We start from the raw sequence: 23945 nt of genomic DNA, 5'->3' as shown, positions 1-23945 counted from the left end.
GAATCGACCTAGGGGAGGCCCAGGACTGGGTTCAGGTAATAACTATCTCTGGTGTTGTTGGCCGTGAGCAGAAATCGGGTCGCTGGATTAATAGCACAGAGTGCTAACCCCTACACTAACACTCCCTTGCATGTACACATCACATAGACACACGTGCATTCGCACACATGAGGCCATAAACACACATCGTCGAAGAAGCCTCACCGACTATCACGACCATTTTACAGATGGGCACCGCTAAGTATTTCTAGCCGGGGGTAATAGTTGCAATATATGTTCGAAATTAGTAATTTTCGGGTTATTTAAAAATTTGGACCATGATGGCAGCACACAATGGCCTACTCTTGGGAACGACATTTCGGGATCTTTAATGTCCACCGTGCAGCAGACAGCTTATAACATTTTTATAGTTAATGCACCCGCAGTATTAATCTGGGTGGCTGAATTTTAACCGTGAACCTCTGCAAACAAGAGGCAAATGTGTCACATCATCGCCCAACACTGATTATGGACGCTGTAGGGGCCATCGATGATAACCACTAATTTATAAACAACTTTCACATTTGCTTCAATCAATAATTTGTTGTTTTTATTTATCACAAAAAAAGAACAAGGACTTGTTTACAATTTATAGCAACAAGCGGTACATTCTACACATCCATTCCATGCACAGTAGGCGAGGAATGTGACGTTTAATTAATCGCGAATGAAATTTGTGAGATTAAAACCCACACATTGTGCTAGTGGGCTCAATAACACGTTGTTAGTAGATTAAATGAAAAACACAATATTGATTAAAGACAATGAGATGTCTGAGAAATTAATAGCTTTGTCTTTAACTCAAACATTTCCACAATCGACCAGGCTCAGCAATGTGATAAATCCCATAAGGTGGCCAAAGCTGGCTGCTGTTAAAAGGTGCACTGAAATCAAATATAGTAACTGATTAAAGCAAGTTTTAACGAGCTCCTGCCTGCAGGGAATTCCACAATTGGATTTGTTTGAACTTCCTCACTTCAAAGAAAACTCAGATGAAATCAAAGCCCTTTGTTAATCCACTGCTGGATGAAGCACTCTCCACATTGAGTCAGTCACAGGGGAGATTTGACAACACTTCACACCAGTCAGTGCGGTTTTGTTTCAGGGCAGGATAACCAGTACCGCTTGAGATATCACTCCCGACTGACAATAGCGATCACTGGGAATTAAACTCGGGTGGCATTGCTCATAGTGTGAATGGTGTCCAAACCACTATGCCCCTACACCACCATAAAGTAATTGATAACATTAAGACGAAATTCGGTCTAAAAAAAGTAATAATGAAACGGTTTGAGCTTTAAAAGAATGTGATTACGCCAGCAGCCTCACACGCGTCAACATCAGCAGGCCTCTGCCCGTACACAAGTGCTCAATGCTTAAGCCTTAGCCGTCTCTTCTGTACGGAACAGTCATTATTTACCGTAAACACGCCGCAAAGACTAATTGCGTAAGCGCCGTTCAAAGACCGCCGCGTGGGACGTAGAGCCACGGGCTCCGGTTGGAACACTAAACCTAATTCGGCGATGTCGCGACGGCAATGCTTCATTCTCGCATCTTGTTCACTGCTGACCTATTCGCTACAAAGAGTGGAAATTTAATTTAACAGCTTTCACAGAATTGTTTCGAAGAGTGTTCATAGAAGACAGGATTTGATACACAGTGGCGCTTGCGCAAACGAATACGCGCACAGCACACGCACACGATTGCCATGGAGATGGGCATGCATTTATGACAAGGCACTTACTTCTCTTTCACGTCGCTCAGTTTGGGGAAAGGCACATTGTAGCACTTTATGTAGACACAGCCAACACTGTTCTCGAGGATATTGCACCCCACCTGTGCCAACAGACGAGGGAAACGGTGATTTTAAAACACTGGTAGGACACCGCGTGGGCTCCGAAGCTAAACGGGTGATCAATTCACGTGCAACTTCAACACTTGTCCATTTTACGTATCCGCGCGCACGACATATTAAGCGTTTAGACAGTATCACCGTTTACACCGTGGGTTTATCCTGATAACGTTAAAACACGTGCCTAAAATGCGACGGGGCAAACGGTCGAGTGAAAATAAACTTCATGTAAAATATAAATTAATTGTACGAGATAACGCCCCGTGACCAAATCACCCCGGGAGTACGCCCGATCTCATGAGCGTGAGGAAGCTGATCAGGGCTGAGCCCGGATATAGCTTGGTATAAGCGATCACGCACAATTGAGTTTTTTTTTTATATAAACTGCAAGGCTGCATGGCAGGCAGTGGAGAGCACTGCAGTAATATCCACTCTTGCACAATAATACGATCCCACGTCTATGCCCTCGCCTTCACCAACGCACAATTACCATCGCTGTGAAGTATGATCAAATAGCCGCTACGATCGGCACGGCTTGGTAAATTGACAAAAGGGCTGTCCATACAACATGTACGCAGAAAATTACTTTCTCCTGACGTTCATTATCGTATTGCAAAATATCCAATATCACGTTTGACAATACACACAAATGTGTGAGGCATACGAGGCAAGGACAGCATATTAAGACTGTCTTAATGCCCAAGGCCAAGTAAACGCTAACACTGAATAGTAAGTAGTAACATTTCATAAAAGTGACAATTTGGCCAAGTCCACGCAGATGTAGAATTGTACTGTAACACACACCTGCAATGCATGTTTAACGAATAATATTAATGTAATATAAAAGCCCTCATTGTCATGGTTCTTTTCTGAAAAATCATCAAGTGCCGATGGATTTTCTCTTGCCGAGACTGTATTTATTCGGTCACTTGAGTGCCATTAATAGTGGGGAAAAAACCCGCTAAACACAACACAGAGTAATTTACAGACATAACGCAAACGTTCAAATGCAAATACAGTAAAATTATAACAGCCTGATTATACCTTTACATCGCCACAAAGGAAGACATTTTTGGTGATTTATATGCTAGTGAAAATTATTTCATTAGTGATTCCATACAAAGTTTAGTACGGAGTTCATGAAATGCCTTAATTAAGATTGGATAAATTGGATAATCAATTTAGTTGTTATGGTACATGAATAGCATCTTAGATTACGGAGCAGGTAATTGAAGAGTTAAACATATAAAAAAAAAATTAAGATGAGTGCATTTTTTTCAAATGTATCGATCATGTTGGGGATATAACCAAAAAAATAGCTCTTCAAATTTTTGTTTCTGATTGTTCAGTTCCTGGAGGTGCTCCAAGGACGTGGAGCAAAACGTCGGACATTGCGCCGAATGACACGCTATACGGCCTGAGTCGGGCCGTACAGCACAACCCTCAAAACCTACGCGGTATCCATAAGTTTAACATCACAAAAATCTCAAACAATACGAGCAACTACTACTGTACTGTGATTTAGATATTTTTTTGTCTTTCATTGGGCAATAAAAAAACATTAGATTTGTATTTTTTTCATCTTTTCGCACGTAGGTCACTCAAGTCAAAACTGCAACACGAAAAAACAAACTCGCCGTGTTTGCATTGGGTTCCCACGAGGGAAAAGCACCGCATCTGTGACCTAGCGTGTAACCTTTGCCGTGCTCGGTGTTCGTGGTGCGATCGTGCGAGGCTCAGGAATGGCCCTCGGGTGAAAAGCGAACGAAAATACTGTACACTGTAAATCCTCAATCAGCACTTATCTTTGCCGAGATCGCCCCGTCGGTAATCCTATATAAAGGCAGAAGTCGTATTCTTCAGCTGCAAGAATAAAAAAACCACACGACTCGAGATCGCCGCAGCGCTCGGAAAACCCCCACCTCGAGAGATAAACCGCTCGCAGAAGGGCGCCGATTGTCCCAACTTTGAAGACAAGGAGGACGGGCAAGGGGGCGCGAGTGAAAAATGCCCCAAAGACTGGAACGTGCAACCGCTACCAATGCTGATTATGTGATTGATGTCCCTTCCACCTCTCGCCGTGCTATGTCAAGCCAATGGCCGCAAGCCAACCGGTGCTGACATTCATCACTTTGTTACCGCGGCATCAAATAAATCACCTACAGTGAAAATCTAAGAGGATTTTCTCTCTACTGCGGGCAGCGGCGAGTACACAAGGACCACCTACCTATGCCGGTGAAAGAAAACAAAATAACATTTCAACACAAAAAAAAACTACCAGTCATCACAACTTTTTGTCTCCCCCCCTCTTGAAAACGACTTTCGTATCCGATCTGACTCCTTGTTTATGTTAACCGAACTAAGCCAAACGTTGAACACTCACGTGACATTCGACACGACACTCGCTATGTTTACAATTCCAATAACTTTCACAATGGCAAAATAACGTTCAGCAGGAATGAATGGAAGCTGCATTAAAGCTCACGTAAATAGTTTTATCGCATGAACGGTTGACACCACTGAGTTGTTTTACCTGCAAATGTTTAACAAGTTAACGTACAAAAGAAATAACCAAAAGACGATGGAATGTCCACTATCCTCGGGGTATACAGTGCATCATCAGTGTCAGAATAGAGCATATAACCCCTCCAGATGCATGTAGGCGTGTCCAGTTACTGATACATCACGGAGCTGTCTACCGTTTACTTAAAACCTGCCACACATCTATGAAAGTGTCTTGCACATGCCAGCAAGCGACACTTCCAAAGTCCATAAACTCAGGGTTTATTACGTTTCTCAGGAGAGTGCCTAATTACATTATCACAACTGTTTAAATGAAGAGTTTTAATTACTGATTTAAAATGTAAAGCATACTCCATGATAATGACACCTTTCAAATGACAAATCCTTCCATCCAGAAGTTAAAATGCACGACTGTGGAATTTTCAACAGTGAATTACCGGAGTTGTTAGATCCAGTCATTATATCATGTGCAGTGATAATTGTGACCGTTGGGTATTTAAAGGCATATACGGGCTCACATTACAGTGAGAGTGTACATTCCTGCACATTTGTAAATGCAGTTTGGCAAAACGCCAGACGCCAGACAAAGACTGATAGGTGATTTAAGCTAAACCCTCAAATACTGGTGTAGGGGTGTTACGGAGGGGCTGTTATACAGTGGTATCAGACGGTAAACAAACACAGTGGGCGTGGCTATGTCTGTGCACAGGGGGGTGCTCACAGCGACGTCCGCACCGGGCAGCCTGGGGGGCTGGCTCGGAGCTGGGATCCCCCGGGGCCCCACCCCTCAGTGGGGGAGTTGGTATATAAGGGGGTGAGCCGGAGGGCACGAGGCAGAATGTATGAAGCTTAACCAGTGAAGAAGGAAGATCTGCTAGATAGAGCCCTGGACTCCCCTGGATCGCTGCCCTTGTCAGGGCCGACCAGGACTGAGCCAGTGGCGTGGCCCCGAGAGCCAGAGCCAGTGCTCTTGTCAGAGCTGGTCTGGAGACTCCGGGCGCCGTAAGCCCGGTTGGCCAGTGCTGGGCTAGTTAGCCTCCCCTAGCCCGATAGTGGAGGACCGAGAGGTAGGCTAGGGGTAGCCTAGTGTGTGTCTTCCCAGTTAGACGGGTGAAGGGGCCGACACCCCTTCCAGGGTTGTATGTCCCGGTCTGTATCATACTTTGTACGGAATAAATAAGTGTGCCTCCAACCCCGGCGTCCAAGTCCTCCTGAACGTTATTACACTGGCGCTGACAATCACAGAATCTTTACCAGCAGACCGAGGCAGAATGTCGAATGTGTCCCAGCGTGTTTTGTTTTGGGTCACCTGCAGGAGCAACCCCAGATATTATGACTTTCATCGAGAATTTTGGGGGGTATTACAATGCGTCAACTTATGTCAAATCTGAACCTCGCGATACAAGCGTCAGAGCGCATGTGGAAGACTCGACATTGTTGATATGTGTGCATGTCGTATGCAATGGGCTCTCCCACACCACATTGTACAAATAAAACGAGTCTTGCATTGAACCCCAGCCATAATTCAAGGAAATTCGTTGAAACAGAAGGGGGCAGAATCGTTACACCCATTAATGCACACTGTATGCAATTATCCTCTTATAAAAAAAAAAAGTACCTCGCTTTAAATAATATAAATTTACTCCCACACAAGTCACAGAGGTTGTTTGAGCATACTTCACCACATTGGTCGGTGTGGGTTGGTGAAAGGGAGTTGGGGGGGGGGAGAGGTCCAGTGTCAGATATTCTTCGCCACTCATGTTAGTCATGGCCAGGAATCAAACTAAGGGCACCAGCTTCACCGAGCAGTCGACTAACCACGGAGGCCATCACTCCATACACTCCATTAGTGACTTCATAACAATACACCACACTGCTGCTGTACTACGATGCAGCCTCAGCCGGCATATAGCTTTTGGCTATAACATGAAAAATGCAGACAGCGTGTACAAAAACACCCTGGTGCATTTGCGGTGCCTTTGGGCAAAATTTGTCAATACCGTACCTCGGGCTGAAATGCTTTGTTACGGTCATAAGTTCACAGTTATCTACTGGGAAGTTAAAAGGTTGTAGAATCTGACTGTCAATAAACACAGAGTAATTTTTCAACGACGGAAAAAGAGGAAGACCAAGAGAGAATTGGAGAGACAAAATCGACAACTTAACAAGTCGGTTTTCACAAATTATATTCACTGTACTATAATTAAAGAGTTATAATTGGAATAACACTGGAAATAATGACTTAATATTTTCATGACTGCAGGAATTCATATTCTTTGGGTCTTTCGGTAAAGCCACGTAGATAGAAAAAATAATCATAATAACAATATTATATTTTAAATATTAATTGGAATTAATTTTTAATGGTTAATATCCAATGTGAATGATTGGTCCTTCCAGTGTGGTAAAGACACCTGTTTAAGAAGCCTATTTAAAAAGCCAGGTCAGGTAACATCATTAGTCTGACTACCTATATTATAATTCTGAATTCCGGAATCTTATCCTGATGATGCTTGATGTGGCGTCCAGCAAAATGTTGTATCCAAGTGCGAAATTTGGTTTGAGGATTAACCTTCAACTTACCCGTGAGCCAAAAAGTTATAATTGGCTCGTTAAACACATGTACACGCCATGTCGGGTGGTGGAGGGCATTAAGGAAACAAATTTGGCCATATAATTACGTGATTTTAGGTCACTGGAATTTCATTGGACGACACAGCTTAGTTAGTTGAAAAACCAAAAGTTATATTCTAAGCTGTTTTGCCCGATGTTCTGTCGAGTGCAAGAACGAATAAGGTCAAAGGTCTAAGGTAAGGTACCTTGTTGCAGTACGGGTCCGAGATCTCCACCAAGTCCCGCTGGAGTGGAGATATGGCCGTATCGCTCAAATACTCCATAAGCGTAGCGATGGCAGTCATCTTGTACAGATCCTACATTGTACGTGCGTGGGGAAACAAGCGAGTGGCCGTTAAACAGCGGCCTCTCTACACCTTGTCCAATGTGTTCACTAAGTACATGTGCAATGAAGCATATAGGCAACGCGAAAAAAACACAATAGCTCTTATCTTGTCTAAACGTACTAAGGCTATATTTTCTACACTGTTGGAAGCACAGATGACACTTAGGTAGAGAGACAAAACGTTACGTTCACAACCAGGGGCTGAGTCGTAGCAATCTCTGCATTGATGTTGCATTCAAACATCGATTGCATAATGGCATTCTTGACCGAAACTTTGAAGTGTTTTTTTCCCATTAACATAGCTTCAAATCTACATTTGATAGCAAAATTCAAACAACCTATGACACTTCTACAAAGGATTATTTGCATGACTAATTTGGAGTTTGTTTTCCTTCAGGATGGGTTTTTCTTCCTTCAGGATACAATTGCCAACGCCAATATACACAGTGTCAATCTCAAGTGTTTATGAGGATTTTAAGCTTTCGTGACTGCAAGGATTGATACTCTTAGGTTTTTTCGGTGAAGTCACGTAGGTAAAAAATAATAATAAATAATAAATAAAATAGAAACGTCGTGATTTATTATTTTACTTCTATTATTAATTATGCAATTTTTTTTCTATTACCTACGTGACTTTACCGAAAAAACCTAAGAGTATGTTTATGAGGACGCAAGATTTTCACCTTGGCGTTTGGACCCCGCCAGGCGACGGTCACCATGCCGGTTGTCTCATCATCACTTGGGTATCGCACCACAGACTCTGTTAAGTCTATAAACTCAGGAACAGGGGACTGCCAAGGACGCACGTGAGGTGGCAGGGGTTCCTGGAACATAAAAAAAAAAAATCGCTTAATTCAGCAATGATAATACATTTGTCGAAAAACAACTTCTAGTAGTCTTTACAAAAAGTTAAAATATAGACATTGGTTTAAAATAAGTATCCAGTAATGGGCTTCACCTGCTTTCTATCAGTTTTAGTGTCACACTCCACAGGAGCGATTTGTTTGGTTCACTAATGATGTGTTATTGAAGATTTGATATACGTAGATTCACAATCCCGCTAGCCCACTCCAACCCACATAGTTGCGATGGCCTTGGTTCAACAACAACAATACGTTATTTCTCCCCCCCCCGCCCCGAATGTTATCAGTACCTTTCAAAAATAAAAGTACCCAATAAAAGTATCCATTACCTGATTTTATATATTCATTCAGCACCATTCAAAACACTCCAAAATATAAAAAAAATCACAAATTTGTTTAAGATTATTTTTGGGGGCACAAAAACATATTTTCATTTACAAACATTTCTCGTAATACGAATATACTGGAAAAAAATTGTACCAGACCTAAGCTATCTAGGCCTTCTAGAACATCATTAAAACGTGCATTCTTCACGACTGTCTGTATGTGTGTCTTTATACATGACGTAGGAAGTGGTAAGAAGTCACCTTTGATTTGATTTTTTGTTCGGTGAGATCCAAAGCCCGGAAAACTTCTTCAGGGTCCACCTGGCCCGTGATGATGAGGCAAAGATTCTCGGGCCGATAAAACGTGCGGTGGTAGTCGCATACCTGCCAAGCATTATTAGAAATATCAGCACTTCCACATGGGCCTCAGGAATAAAAGTGACACGAATGGAACGTTGCATTTCGCAAGCTGACCTTTTTATGCGAGGTGCTCGTCCTGAGGTTCTCTAGCATCCCGCCGGTTTCTGACTGCAAGGACACAAACATGCGGCCACGATTTAACACCAAACAGACGAAAAGGAAAATGTCAACATTCCCGTGATTCCAAGCAAATATGTGCACTTCTCACTTTGTACCCACAGCAACCGGAGTACATTGCATTAAGCATGGCACGATGTATGCGGCTCTCTCCCGTGTTCTCTCGAGCCTGCATTTCACAGTAAACGACGCCGGCGTTCTCCCCATCGCCATTAATGTGATGCACTTCCGTGATGTAGCTGGATTCCTGCGCACCACAACGGAAAATGTAAAAGAGACAAAATCAGACGTAAGGTACCATTTCCTTTTTCGTACGTTTATTTGATAAGTGTAAGCAAGCTGTTTTGACCAAATCAAACACAATGTTCACAATCTTGGCAGATCTCGCAAGCTAAGCAGAATTACACCTGGATAGTGCGTGGATGGGTGACCACCATGCACAAAGAGGCTGCTAAAGGTCGTGGGGCTACTTGGTGGGCAGCAGAGGGTACTGCAGAACATATGAATGCTGTACTATAATTTAATTCCCCCACGTATACATTCCCCGGCTTCACCAACCAGCACCAACCAGTGAAGTAGGGTAAAGTAACTCCAACGACCCACGTGGCATGGGAAGGCCATCATCCAGCAGTGGATTGACAACATTCTATTTCTTTACATATATGTGCATGGACTATCCATAATGTTACTGAGCTAACACCAGTTCATCCTTAAGACGGGGAGAATATTTTTCTCATCTACAATTCTCAAAAAGACTGCAAGGCATGAGTGGTGTGAAGCCTTATTGAGATTTTCCCTCCAACAACCAGTCACCACAAACATTCACATCACCTATATTGACGTAAATATTACTATTTTTACCAAAACCGTTGGAGTTGTATTATTTTACCTCGGTTAAATGTCATAAGTTGCACATAATTCATCATGGATACAATAGGTTCCTGGTGCCTTCTGGTTAGAACGAGTCTTTACTTGACCTTGTTATGCCATAAAATAACATGCGTAATGTGACTCACAGGCTGAATGAGAGACAAATGACGTTTCGAATTACGAAGATATCCACGTGTAACTGGTTACCGTCAGTGTCGGGTAAAGAATGTGGTCCAGGTAAATGGGCAGCAGGTTGAGAAAACCCTCACTCCCAGCCGTCGTGATGGTGTAACACGTGTGATCGGTGTCTGTCCATGCATTTGTTCCTTGCGCCAGACACCTATTTGCTAGGAGATCCAAAACACCCTAGAGCACACGAACAGGAAAACATTATCGCAGTGCCTTCAACACCAACATAGGATACGTATTGCATTCAAGTGTCAAAAAATGCAACAAAGCCATATATGTACTGTGTGTAAAATAAAACGGCGCCCACTATTACGGTGTGTTATGTTATGACAAATGTCACAAAGTTCACACCTTTGCATTGCATTTCACAACATCGCTAAATGGTAAAAATTGCAGCTATCTCAGATACATTTTGATACATAATGTGTAATTATGTAATGTTTTTATGTTAGGTTATGCAGGACCATCAATGTGGATATCCCTCAATTACCACTACAATAGTTTTATCATGGTACATAAATTTGATACACATTTTATTTTTAGTTAAAACTGAACTCTTCAGTGATCATTTTAAGATTAAATATGAAAAGGTGACGTCATGTAAAGAGTGCTGGGCGAGTTACGATGGTGCATTAGTTCCTACAAAGTGCTATGAAGCTGGTGACCTCAGTTTGACTCCTTGTCATGGATAACTTGAGTGGCGATTAAAATATGAACCGGATTCTGGTATACTCTATTCCCGAATGTGCGCTGACCAGCATGGTGCCAATATGGCCAAACAAAACCAACCAATGTGGGGTGGAGATGCCTTCATCCAGCAATAGATTTGCAAAGCCCTGAAGATTGCAATATGACATAAAGAATTCAGTAAGCGCAGTGTCAGTGTTCTCTCACTTTGTAAGGGTATTCCTCGCTGCCCATGAAGACAAGGTGCTCCAAGGTGTGGGGCAGGCCATCATCATCGTAAGCCTCCGTTGCTGAAACACAAGTGTACGTCTTAAAGGCAGAATTGGAGGGAAAAAATTAAGTCCGTAAAAAACAGCAAACAATTCCAAGAATAAGTGCGTGAAATAAAAAAATAAGAGGACTTTATTTGGATAATGAAGTCATTTTGTGAGTGGTCACTGCGTGGTGGGACATGGCATAGTTTTGGGAAATTTGCTGGCATCCTAATAGTTTGACACAACGTTGATGTTTGTCAACTTCTGGAATCGGTTATAGTTCTCATCCAACACTACATTTGCATTCATTAACAATAATTCAATTTTGGATTAGGCCAGATAGTAATCGAGCCAAATTTATGTGGCAAGACCGTTCACCACAATAATCAACATCACCATCAGGATCATTAGCATCAGCACCATCATCAGCACCTCCAGCAGGAGTAACACCGATATTAACATCACTACTCAGTTTAACACGTAGGCTTTTGCCAACAATATTATTCAATATTATATCTGAAATGTGTCGTAACCTCCACCACCCGATACAGCCAGTAAAGTTTGCCACGTAAACAACGTGCCAATTAGTTACTACTTCAGCCCACCGGTGTGTTGGAGAGTAAATATACAACATTCACAATTTGAATACGAATGTTTCGCTGGTAATTACATCCAGCATCACTACTATCACCATGAACATCCTTAGGACCATCACCACCACCATCAGGAAGTCCATGACCACCATCATCAGGAACAGCATCACCACCACCATCATTATCAGCATCATTACCACCAGTAACATAACCAGCACCACCAGCAGGAGTAACACCGATATTAACATCACTACTATCACCATGAACATCCTCAGCACCATCACTACCATAATAATCATCATCAGGAAGTGCACGGCCACCATCATCAGTAACAAGAGCACCGACATCATTATCACCAACATCATCATCAACAACAACAGTAGCAGCAGTGTCAGCACCATTTACAACATGAGCACCAATATCACAACCATCATGATCATGAACATTAGCATGAGCACCATCATTAGCATACTAATCGTCATCACAAGGAAGAGCAGCACAACAATCATTATCATTACCACCACCATCATCATCAGCATCACCACCAACAACATAAAGGGCATCATCACCATCATCAGTTACATAACCACTATCATCAACATCAAGATCACCAACACCATCATCATCAACCAGCATAATCATCAACACCATCATCAACGCCACCAACAGCATCACTATCACCAGTAAACAGCATCATCATCAACAGTGTCATGACTACCACCAACACCAGCACCATGATCAAAGAGCATCACCACCAACATCACCACAATCACCAGCAACATCAACACCACCACAATCACCACCATCCAGTCACCACCATCAACACTACCACCACCAGCAACACCTCTACCATCACAACAATCACCACCAACATCACCACAATCAACATCATCAACACCATCAACACTACCACCACCAGCAACATCTCCACCCTCACAACAATCACCAGCAACATCCAACACCACCACCGTCACCACAATCACCAACAAACATCAACACCACCACCAACAACACCACCAACAACATGATCACCAACACCCATCAGCATACATTCACAGCGCGCCACCACCTCCACAACAACCACAACAACCACCGCCACAACAAACACCACCGCCACCACAACCACCACCGCCACCACACCACCGCCACCACCACCACAACCATCATCACCACCACAACTATCACCACCACCACCACAACCATCACCACCACACCACCACCACAACCGCCACCACCACCACAACCACCATCACAACTGCCACCGACTTAGGCCGCAGACCGGAGAAGCGCCCCGCCAGTCCCGCGTAATTCGTCACGGCTGTCGCGAGCCTCACCCAGGCAGAAGTGTCCGCCGACCAGTGGGCCCTCGACGTCGGCCAGGCAGACGGTGAGGCCCGACTCCCTGGAGCGGAACTTCTTCACGGATATGTTTCCCGTGGCACACACCTCGCTCTCCAAGTCGAAGTTGCCTGTGTAAGGCGCCATGCTGCCCGCTACCACGACGACGAAGACTTGGCGGTCAATTGCGTCGTTGCGCTTTCGTCGCAGAATGAAATAATACTAAGGGGGGGAAATACGTCAATAAAGAGAATAACAGAGACGATTTTTTGTTTGTTTGTTTTGGCGTTAAGCAAGAAAGTTATGTTTACAGTATGGGGTTGTCTGTGTGTCATTTACATCATGAATGTGTGTTTTAATCGGTGTGGAATCGGCGGTGGGTGAATGTGGTGACAAGTACTGAGCGGGCTGTTATCGTGTTGCCATGCTTCACGACGGACATTGTTTAGCTCATCGGCGCTTGTGTTGACACCTTAATGAAAACAAATCTCAAAGTTACATCTTTTGCTTTACATTAACACGGCACGGGGATTATCGCGTGTGTTTAATAATGAATTATATTAAACTCTTTTTCACCACGTAATCGTTTCGCCGAATTCTTAGGTTCCAATGCCACGTGTGTAATTATCTTCGCACTAACTTATTAAATACCACTTCACACCGTATTGGTCACCCCGTGCCCATATAAATATCAACCTTCATCCTACAAAGTCCCATCACAAGGAAGAAACAAATTGACATTGTTTTTTTGCACGTATTGAAACGGCTGTACGCCGTATGGACCTGACAACGCAATTTCCCTGTACAAGAATACGGGGTAAACTGGGTTAACAGGTATAGTAGTGTAGTGTTTAGTGCAGTGTATAGTAGTTCATTGCAAAACCTGTCAGCCCCTTCTCAGTGCCGACCTTTTTAAATCCTTTATATTAAGTTCGCGTGCTTGCTTGCTTGCGTGCTTGCTTGCTTAGGACCGTGCAAATCTTTCTATCGTTTTTTAACCCACTTCCCGTGATCCAATCGAGCTGACATTTAGCACACAGACTCGTTGTGCTTGACAATTTATTTTCGTGAAAAAAAATCCTAAATTTTACACGGTTTAGGGAAAATAAATTAAATATTTAATTACCAATTGCTTAATTGTGGCAGGCAATCATCTGACCCATAGGTGGCAGCCATCTCAAGCCAGAGGACGAGAGGACTCTAGCCGCCACGCATATAAAGGATTTATAGTGAAAAACTTTGTTTTTACGGGTTAATTTTTTAACAGACCAATTCAGACTTTATTTGTCACCCCGTGTCCTTATACATCTCAACCTTCATACGACAAAGTCCCATCACAAGGGTGAAACGCAAACACATAGACATGTTTTGTTGTAAGGGATTGAAACGGCTGAACGCCGTACGGACATTAAAACTCAATTTCCCCTGTACTAGAAAACGGGTTCACCGTATTGGGTTTACAGCTGTTTCAAGACCAGGTTTAGGTGTTTTAAATATGGACTAGAGCTGCCGGCTTTTGCAACAGACCAAACCCGGACACATTTCTCAAGCCACGTTAGGTCTTCATCTTCTTGGTTCTTTCGGTAAAGTCACGTAGAAGGGAAATAATAAAATAATAAAACATAATAAACTAAAAATTATCACGACGTTTCGGCCACAACACAAGCAGCCGTCCTCAGGTGAAGAAACAGCTGTCGGAGAGACACAGAGGACACTTCTGTCTTTCCGACAGCTCTGTTTCCTCACCTGAGGACGGCTGCTTGTGTTGTGGCCGAAACGTCGTGAGAATTTGTATTTTGTTTTATTTTTATTATTTTATTATTTCCCTTCTACGTGACTTTACCGAAAGAACCAAGAAGATGAATCCCTGCAGTCACGAAAGCTTTAAATCACGTTAGGTATGTCAAAACTGTTGCAGTATGCCATGATAAAGCTGAGCACCGTATCGCCGTGCAGAGATCGGAACAAATCAGCTGTTGCCACCTGAACAGGGATGCCAATTCACGGACTTTCCCGGTAAAACGAGGGCAGGTGGGCAGGCAGTCATATTTTAATCACTTAAGTTCTTTTTGTGTTTCTTAAAAAAAAGAGACGCAAACCTCGATGCAAAACTCAGTACTGGCACAGACCAGTAAATGTGCAACGTTGAACGAAAGTTGAAATTTTGCTGGGAGACTTGTAGATATGTATTTGAGATCTATGTATCTGACTTGTAGATATGTATCTGAGATCTGTGTATCTGACTTATAGATATGTATCTGAGATCTGTGTATCTGATTTGCAGATATGTATTTGAGATCTATGTATCTGACTTTTAGATATGTATCTGCTATCTAGACTGTGTGCCCTGCGCTGTTCGATAGGAATTTTAAGAGATGTAATGAAATAAAACCTCATTCATTCATGATATTGAGTCTCGAGTCATCCCTGATCAAGTGGGCCCTCCATTGGGATGGATGTTTGGCCAATCCGTTCACGAGTTTGTTGCATGTGGGGGGAAGCTTGGAGTTTGTCGAAGACCCACGAATACGAGAAGGTAACGCTCAAAGTTCCGCACAGAAAGATGCAACAATCCATGTATGTACTGCTATATACTGCTATATACTTACCACCTCGCAGCACACGCCTGATATTAGCAGGGGGTCCTCCCGTCAATGTACTTAAGCAGGTTAAACCGTGCCAGATTCACATCTTGACCAACCTGCCAAAAACACATCGGCAAAGGACACATTTGAACACTGTAACCAACAATCTGGTGAAAACACTGGCCAATACGTGAATTGACAGAAGCTTGTCTTTAGCCGTAATCAATATTCCCCCTCTATTGAGATTTCCTCCTATGAACGCGTACATATATACAAGACTAGCTTTTCTACCCGGCTTCGCCCAGGACTTGGATTCACCACGCCCGGCCGCCTTTGTCCACCCAGTGGCAATGTTCACACACCACACCAGTTACTCGTTTGAGGCTGAGTCGACCTAGGGGAAGCCCAGGACCAGTTCAAATAATCGTAACCGGTAGTGGCCGTGAGCGGGAATCGAACTCGGGTCGCCGGGTTCGTAGCGCGGCGCGCTAACCACTACACTACAATGCGTTACGCTTCCACATGCGCGGGTCACATGACAGATTTGACGTCACAGTTCACGAGCCGTGCAAAAAATATATGCATTATTGAGCTCCCCCCCCAAATAAAAAAAAACACAAAAGTGTATTTTAATAATTTTTGCATGGTGTACACTCAGGAAAGTACCCACATGGCAAATTTCAAGTTTGTTGCATGTCGGGAAGTACGCTAAACGTTTTGAACAGACACACATTCACACATTTCCATGTTATATATATGGAGATGAAGGCGCAGCCCTGCAATTGCTCATAGGTGGAAGTACCTTAAATTTAGACAGATCTAGAGAGCCCATCTCGAGGGAATTTTGGCCTACTGCGTGCTGTCCGGAAGTCTTGGAAGATGTGTATTGGTGATGGAAAGTACCCACACTTTACCCCACCACATGACCTTGCCATTGATTCAAACCCTTTCGTTATATATTTATGCGTGTGTATGCACCACGTGATGCAGAAAGCATCGATTAACATAGAAATCGTGTGTGTACCTCGCAGGTATTGATTGCTGATTTAAGTTAAACTAAGAAATATTGTATGCATACGTGTGTACGTGTGTGTGTGCACTATACGCCACGTGGTATGTGTTGAGCAATCATAAGGTGCGCGCAGTGTGTTAATTGACTACATATGTACAGTATTAACCAAGAAGATCACAAATGTAATCCTGAATGCTGGGCAGTGGTGGTGCTGGCCCATTGGGGGCCCAAAGCAGAAATAATATTTCGGCCTCCCCATTTGCAAATGAGCAATATGATGGGAAATCTAGGCAAGAAATTGACATTTACTGGATGTCTGATAGGTTTAGACATAATACAGAGCTGAAGTGAGGACTAAAGAAGAGACAGAGTTGAGACAGATGTAGTGAAATGAGAGATATCGACAGGATACAAAGATGGAGTTAAATGAGGGAAGACAGATACAGATAGGATAAGGGTGAACGCATTTACATTTAATGTTAATTTTCTCTTTACACTTCATGTTCTCTTTATGTGAATGCACTTCTTGTATGTTTATTAGGATTTTAATTGGAAGTGATATTTGGCTCACCCCTATTTTTTTTTCACGAGTCGCTTGCGGCCCTTGCTTCGTTTGCATTTGTCGAGATCCACATTCGATGCTGCTGGTTCGCATGGGCTGGAGTTTTGGGAATCCGTTTGCTTCATGGTGTTTTAAGAAATTGTTGCCGACAGCAGACAGGTTAAGACTTCAAATTGGCTTAGTTCACTGATTTGAGCAAAGAAAATTCCTACCAGATGTATTGAGGTGATAGCCTTATAGGTTAACCTAAAAGGTCAAGGAAGCAAGCCTCGGGCTGCCATTATACGTGTCAGATATTGTAAATGTTGTTCTTGACACGTTTTAATAACCGCGGAATGCGTTGCATTGTTTGGTGTTTTTAAACAGTTTTTTTTACAACGTTGTCCTTTCGTGGCACAAAGTGTGGTTGCTGTCTCTCACAAGAGTTCGTGGTGGGTTTCCTGGGTGTCCAGTGGCGTCTGTAAATGGAATCGTTGGAGATGGGATACGCGAACGGCATTCCTCCAACAAAAGTATTTTTGTCCTCAAGACTCGACTGCAAACTTCAAAGGCGTGTTGATTTATAACGACACATTTTTCAGAACCGTTCCTGTTGTCATGTCGCTATCACAGCCTATTTTATGTATTTCTTTTGTAAATTAACTTGGACTATTTAAACCCACGGATAACATCAATGGCGAGTCACATCTGAACCGGTCCTGAGCTTCCCGGTTACCACTTTTCACCAACTAGTACTGACCAGTGTATGGTGAAGTATGGTCAAACAACCCGCACGACTGACACAACGTGGGGAGGTCTCCATCCAGCAGTAGATCGACGAAGGGATCTCTTTTTTACCATATATGTAGCACCACTCTTTACCTCTAACGGGATACATAGTCTGCAAGACTTATCAAAATTACCAACATCGCTAAGGCTCCAGCGAAGATACAGCCGACCCTGTTTTGGCAACAAACCTTCCGTTTACAAAAAAAAACACAGGACGTTGTTTTCGTTGAGTTAGGGTCATTTTCGAGATGAATGGATCGCCCCTGCTCTCTCTCTCTCTCTTACTCTGACAATAGCCCACAAGACCGCCCCCCCCCCTGCTTACAATTCATGCAGTCCGTTTAATGCAGTGAAAGGTGAGTGGGCGGCTGCGTGTTGAGGCGCATTGCGAGGTATGGGATGTGACCCGGCTGAGTGGGATTGTTGGTGTGGTGCGTGTGTGGTTGGGGGGGGGGGTATGAAGGGGGGGGGGGGGTATAAGAGGTGAGGGGAGGGGTATGCGTTTGAGTGTGAAGGGGTGTATGTGTGTGGGTGGGGGGTGGGTGCGTGTGGGTTGGAGGGGGTCTGGATGGATTCACCGAAAGTGTCAGAGGGAGGCAGTAGTCTAGTAGTTAGCGTTTTGCGCTGCGAACCCAAGCCACCAGAGTTCGATTTTCAATCGCGAATCCAATAACAGTGGTGGATATTTGAATCGGTCCTGGACCTCCCCCTACGTCGACTCAGCCTTAAATTCCTCAAATGAGTAAACATCAGCACTGGGGAGACAAAGGCGGCTGAGCGTGGTGTTGGCCTTTTGTGAGCCGTGCCGGTCATCATAGGTGCTCGCTGACAGCACTTGCCCTAAAGATCTTGGGAGAATCTTTGTCTGTGGGACTGAATGAGAGTGCGTGTTTGTAGGTGTGTCTGTGCGTGTGAGAGTGGATGGGGGCGTTTGTGAATGAGTTAGAGAGAGTCTTGGGTGAGTGGGTGTGAGTGCGTGAATTCGTACTAGGGTGAGTGAGTGAATGTGAGTTAGAGAGTCTTGGGGTGGGTGTGAGTGCGTGTGCGTGGCGGGGAGCGCTAGTGCAGCGGTTAGCACGCTGCGCTACGAACCCAGGTTCGACACCAGTGACGCTTATCTGGAACCGGTCCTGCGCCTCGCTTAGGTCGACTCAGCCTCAAATGAGAACTTGGTGCGGTGTTCCGTGCCGGCCTTCGTAGGTACTCGCTAACAACACTTGCCCCTACAATCCGTTAAGGCTATAACGGGTGACCTTTGTCTTTGCGTGTGGATGCATGGGTGCGTGAGCGAGTGAGTGAATGAGCACGTGAATGTGCGTTAGATGGAGGGAGTCTCTGGTAGGTGTGTGTATGTGCGTACGAGTTGGGTGGGTTGGGTGGGTGCTTGAATGAGTGGAGTGTTGAATGCCTGTGCGTGGCGCTGCTGGAGGTGGAGTGAGAGGGAGGGAGATTTCTGGATGGGTGGGTGGGTGGTTGGCTGAGTGGTGAGTGGATAGTCCCTACCGACTTGTAAGTGGGTTGGGTGGGTGGCTTGTATTGCTCGCTCTCTCTCTCTCCCTCTCTCTGGTCATTGGTCTTGCACTGCAACCCATACGACCGGTAACAAGTTGCGGACATTCCCCGGCTGGGTGCAGAACAGACCCGCGGATAAACATTGGCTTTCAAATAGCCAAGTCCCCAGCAGGTCGCGTCTGCGGAGCTTCATATGAAACGTGTAGACCAATGCAGCCTTTAAAGTTCCACTAACTGTGATTTAGTTGGGTTTTTTGTTGTTGTGTCGGCAAGCCAGTAAGTTAGCAAGCCGGCACGCCAGACGTTCCACGTGCAAGATTTCACAAAGCAGAAACATAGGTGCGCACGGCAGGGCAGCGTTTGCGTTATCACAGCGAGTATGGGTTGGCACGCGACAGTGAAGTGGAAGACTAAAAGATGGAACTCGGCTTTGAGTTTGATCTCGGCCATGTGCGTCCTGCAACACGCGTGGCCGGCACATGCAGGTGAGTGCGCGCAAAAGCGATGCGTGGACGAGAGTTTTTTAGCCACCTTTTTTTTTTGTTTCAAATTGTGCGACGATGTGTCTGTCTGTCTCTTGCCGCTGACCATTGCCTCTGCTGTAATGCCTTTGAGATCAAGTTCACCGAGCGTCTAACCACGACGACGCACAATCGCACTGAGCTGCGCACGAACCTCGGCTGCATTGTCTCCCCGATGTTTGTCCTGTTATTTTCAAACAAAAGTTTTGGGGGTTACGTTTTGTGATCCGTTGTATATGTGCGTGCGCGCGTATGTGCGTATCAGCGACCCAAAGCTGTCTAACTGTGTTGACACCGGTGCCAATGACTTGTTTGGGTTGCGTCTTACTCTCTGGAACGTCTATTAATCGGGAGAAAACGGCGTATACAGGGCTGATCCACTTATAGATACCCCACCGAAATAACTTTGCATTATGGAGGAAATTACATTTTTATTTCAAGGCCTCTTCACGTCTCCCACCGATCTCACCACACGTCTTAAACCGTGAAACTCCCTCCTCTGTAAGATACGGAGCCGTCGCTCTCACGCTATTCAATCGACCTGTGAGAATACATTGGCGGACAGAAATCAGTGGGGGCATTTATAAATGGATCGCCTTGTATAAGCGGAACACAATGTGGTATTTATAGCAAACGGGATATTGGCTTTGGGTGTCTGTGTACTGCAGGGGCTTGCACTAAATTTATATATAGAGAGAGATGATTGACAGCCCTTGGCTTTCCAAATGCACGTTGTTGAACACTTGCCACATAGTTATGTTAATCTCAAGTGTGCATGCTTTAACAGAAAGCAGCTAGTGTGAGTCTATAGAGTCGTGAGTTTACGGAGTGAATTCTAGATTTGAAGCTTTCGTGACTGCAAGGATTCATACTCTTAGGTTTTTTTCGGTAAAGTGACGCGGGTAAAAATAAATAATACAAATATTAATAAGAGAAATAATAATAGAATTAAAATTAATTTTATTTCTAAATAATAATAAAAGTAAAATTAATTGTATTTCCATTATTATTTCTATTATTTTTTATTTTTTATTTTTACCTACGTGACTTTACCGACAAAACCTAAGAGTATGTACGGAGTGAACTCATTTTAGATTACAAATACAACTCTTTGTGAATACACTGCTGGGCGAAGGCCTCACAAAATCGTGTCTATCATGGGGCGGGGAGGTTGTTTGACCATACTTCACCACACTGGTCAGTGAAGCGGGCTGGTGAGGAGTGGAGGCTCCCAGGTAACCGGTTCCAGATATCGCTCGTGGCTGATGTTGGCCGCGTCTAGGAATCGAACTCAGGTTACCGAGTTCACATGGTGCAGTGCGCTAACCACGGTGCAGCCCCTGCACCATCGTATAAAGAGTTGTATACAATAATAAAGGTCGTTTATCATGTTTGTTATATGAAAGCGCGTGTTTTATCAGACTTGAACATTACTGGAGTCTGAATTTTGCACGCTCTAGTATGCCGTGTGTGTGTGTAAAGATGCAAGAGTGTCTTTCATTAGCAATTTGTACGCACGCCAACAGCTTGACACGGATGCATAGCTAGCCAATGTAATCAAACAAGTATCGGAAACAGCGCATTAAGGTCTGTTATGTTTTTTGTATAATCTGTGGCTAGTGTCTGGTGAGCACCTGGTCAGTGGTGGTGTCTGGACAGTGTGTCAGATCACTGGTGAGTGGTCAGTGGTGTAAAAGTGGCAGGTGAGTGTCTGGTGAGTGTGCTTTATCAGGTGAGTAGAGTGTGTGTCTAGTTATATGATTGAAGTTTAGGGGGAGCCGCCTTTGGGACGAGTTGAATACAGGTTCAGATTCTGAATACGTGGATTTGCAAGCATGCGTCGCACCACAGCTGTAGTGATTCTCAATTACTTGGCATGAAAGAATGCGAAACGGGAGACACTAATTGACTTAATGGGGTAGCTAATGAAAAACAAATGGATAGTTACCATGAACCGCACGGCTGTCCCTCGTCATGATCCAAGCCACCACAAAGAGCCAAACCAAGGACTAGGCATGTCACACAATCGTTTCAAAAAGCATAACACTATGAATACAGCCATCTTAAATGACATAAACCCACAACGTGCACCCACCCCCATGAAACCTACCACGTTGCAAATTAAAACCACAAAGCTTGTGCTCAACTAACCACACACTCTCGCTCGCACCTGCCCATTGTCAACTTAAACTCACCATGCACAAAAGAAACCTTACATTCATGAAACGAACAATAGTCTAAAGTCAACGTGATTTCCTGCTCAAATGAGCCCTAAGCTCAGCGGTGGAAATTCCACAATCCTATGACAGGAAGCAAGTCTATCCTCAGGACAACCACTGCTAAAATACATGTACATTGTACGAATGCCGTGGTAGCCAGGCCTTTTGTTTTTGTTCAACCAGTGGCAGATTACTGTAATGGTGAGGGAAACTAATATCAAGAAGAAATCTCAACAAAAATAGTTTAGTTTTTTGCCGCCAAACAGGAGTTGGGGGGCGGCGGTTGTGCAAAAATAGTATGCACACAGTAGGAGGGATGGTGCAAGTGACAGCTTAATGTGGTGGGTGTCATTCTTGTCCTCAATGCGTGAGGCCATGCCAGACACTGTTTAGAGATATACATTACCGACGGTTTACATTTTTGTTTGCACTCACCGTTTGTGGCAAAAAAAATCGGTGGCTTTCACCGCCTAGCCATGTGTATATGGCCATATGCACGCCATTTTTGCCGAGGTGTGCTTGAGATTAATAATGATTGTTGCCCGTTTACCCAGGAAAGCCACTCCGAGACCGAAGGCCCTTCTTCGGGAGGATTCTCAATTGGGATTGGTGGCCAACCAAAGAGTGTGCATGTTTTCAGCGAGGGTAGCAAACATAGAGAACCCAGAGGAAACGGCTGGAGAACAGGGGAACATGCAAGAAAGGTGTCCCAGTCAGGAGTCGAACTCTGATACGTCTTGCTGTGAGACACAAGCAAGCGTTACCACTGCACCCACCATCTTTATTAGTTAGCTGGGCTCATCCGATTATTTAAATCATCGATGTTTTTTACTCATCGAATAACACAAAAAATATATTTAAAAACAGTAGTCTCACCGCTGTTCCCACAAGTGCCGCTGGTTGGGAGGTAGTGGGTGGGGCTTCGTGACGTCATCATCAGCTGCATCATGCTGGGCGTGGCTTGTAGGGGTTTCATACCTTTAGGAAGCAGGAAATTGTGTTGGTCACCGCTTTTAAAAGGGACCGAGTAATCGACCCCAACCAAGTACAGGAGTAGATTACACATTTTTACGGACTATTCGACTGATTATCCCAGCTCGACTTGACCTTGATTGGTTTTCAGTTGGTCACGACTGTACATTTTGTTGAATGTGCAGTCTTTTGCATGTGCATGTGGAAGGAGTCGTGTTTGTACGCATGTGCTGTGATAAAGCAACTCCTCTCATTTAAATGTTGGCCATCCAAGCAGTATGCAGTAGCGGATATTGGTGTCAAAGTGATCACGCACCGCTTGAGCTAATGCTTTAATACTGCTGGTGCAGACATGTAATTAGACAAATGTTTCTTCAAATTCATTTTGCGTATAACCTGTGCAAGTATAATACTAATAGTTCCTGCGGTGTACATTTACATATGGTATTGTTTCCACTCAGTGGCGTGGCGTTGCTGGCATGGGCTATGGTGCAGGATATTAAATGAGGGCCGCCTATCCAATTTCGTGTAGTCCAGCGCATGCCCCCCCCCAAACCTGTGGGCCCCAATGCAGTCGCACCGCCTACACACCCAATAGCTACGCCGGCAGTAATAGACATCGTTGAGATTGATGTTGCGGCCCAATAACTTCGCGAAACTTTACGCTGGAAAATGTAATGCTTTCCACATCAACCGCAAGCGAAATGGGGGTTTGATCCTCCACCCCCCCCCCCCCACGTCAATGACAGCCCACAGTCAGATGT

The 23945-nt window shown here is 44.2% G+C and overlaps 2 protein-coding genes across 3 annotated transcripts in view; one reads left to right on the top strand and one right to left on the bottom strand.

The window, feature by feature from the left end:
- LOC144937855 (uncharacterized protein C05D11.1-like) overlaps positions 1-13232 on the bottom strand; it is a 40717-nt gene extending 27485 nt beyond the window's left edge. The window contains exons 1-9 of the mRNA XM_078865376.1: positions 13027-13232; positions 11053-11135; positions 10177-10335; positions 9191-9346; positions 9037-9090; positions 8824-8946; positions 8057-8197; positions 7234-7344; positions 1784-1875 (exon numbers count right to left, since the gene is read on the bottom strand). Of these exons, the coding sequence (XP_078721502.1) occupies positions 1784-1875; positions 7234-7344; positions 8057-8197; positions 8824-8946; positions 9037-9090; positions 9191-9346; positions 10177-10335; positions 11053-11135; positions 13027-13177 (1070 nt within the window). The 5' untranslated portion in view covers positions 13178-13232. The remainder of the gene's footprint in view (positions 1-1783; positions 1876-7233; positions 7345-8056; positions 8198-8823; positions 8947-9036; positions 9091-9190; positions 9347-10176; positions 10336-11052; positions 11136-13026) is intronic.
- Positions 13233-19559: 6327 nt separating this feature from the next.
- Positions 19560-23945, top strand: part of LOC144937854 (collagen alpha-1(XI) chain-like) — a 165442-nt gene continuing 161056 nt past the window's right edge. For both annotated transcript variants that reach the window (XM_078865375.1, XM_078865374.1), the window contains exon 1: positions 19560-19954. In XM_078865375.1, coding sequence (XP_078721501.1) covers positions 19849-19954 — 106 coding nt within the window. In that variant the 5' untranslated portion in view covers positions 19560-19848. The remainder of the gene's footprint in view (positions 19955-23945) is intronic.

Source organism: Lampetra fluviatilis, chromosome 20 (assembly GCF_964198595.1).
Source record: "Lampetra fluviatilis chromosome 20, kcLamFluv1.1, whole genome shotgun sequence".
NCBI lineage: Eukaryota > Metazoa > Chordata > Hyperoartia > Petromyzontiformes > Petromyzontidae > Lampetra > Lampetra fluviatilis.
This window is presented reverse-complemented; position numbering and strand designations above follow the sequence as displayed.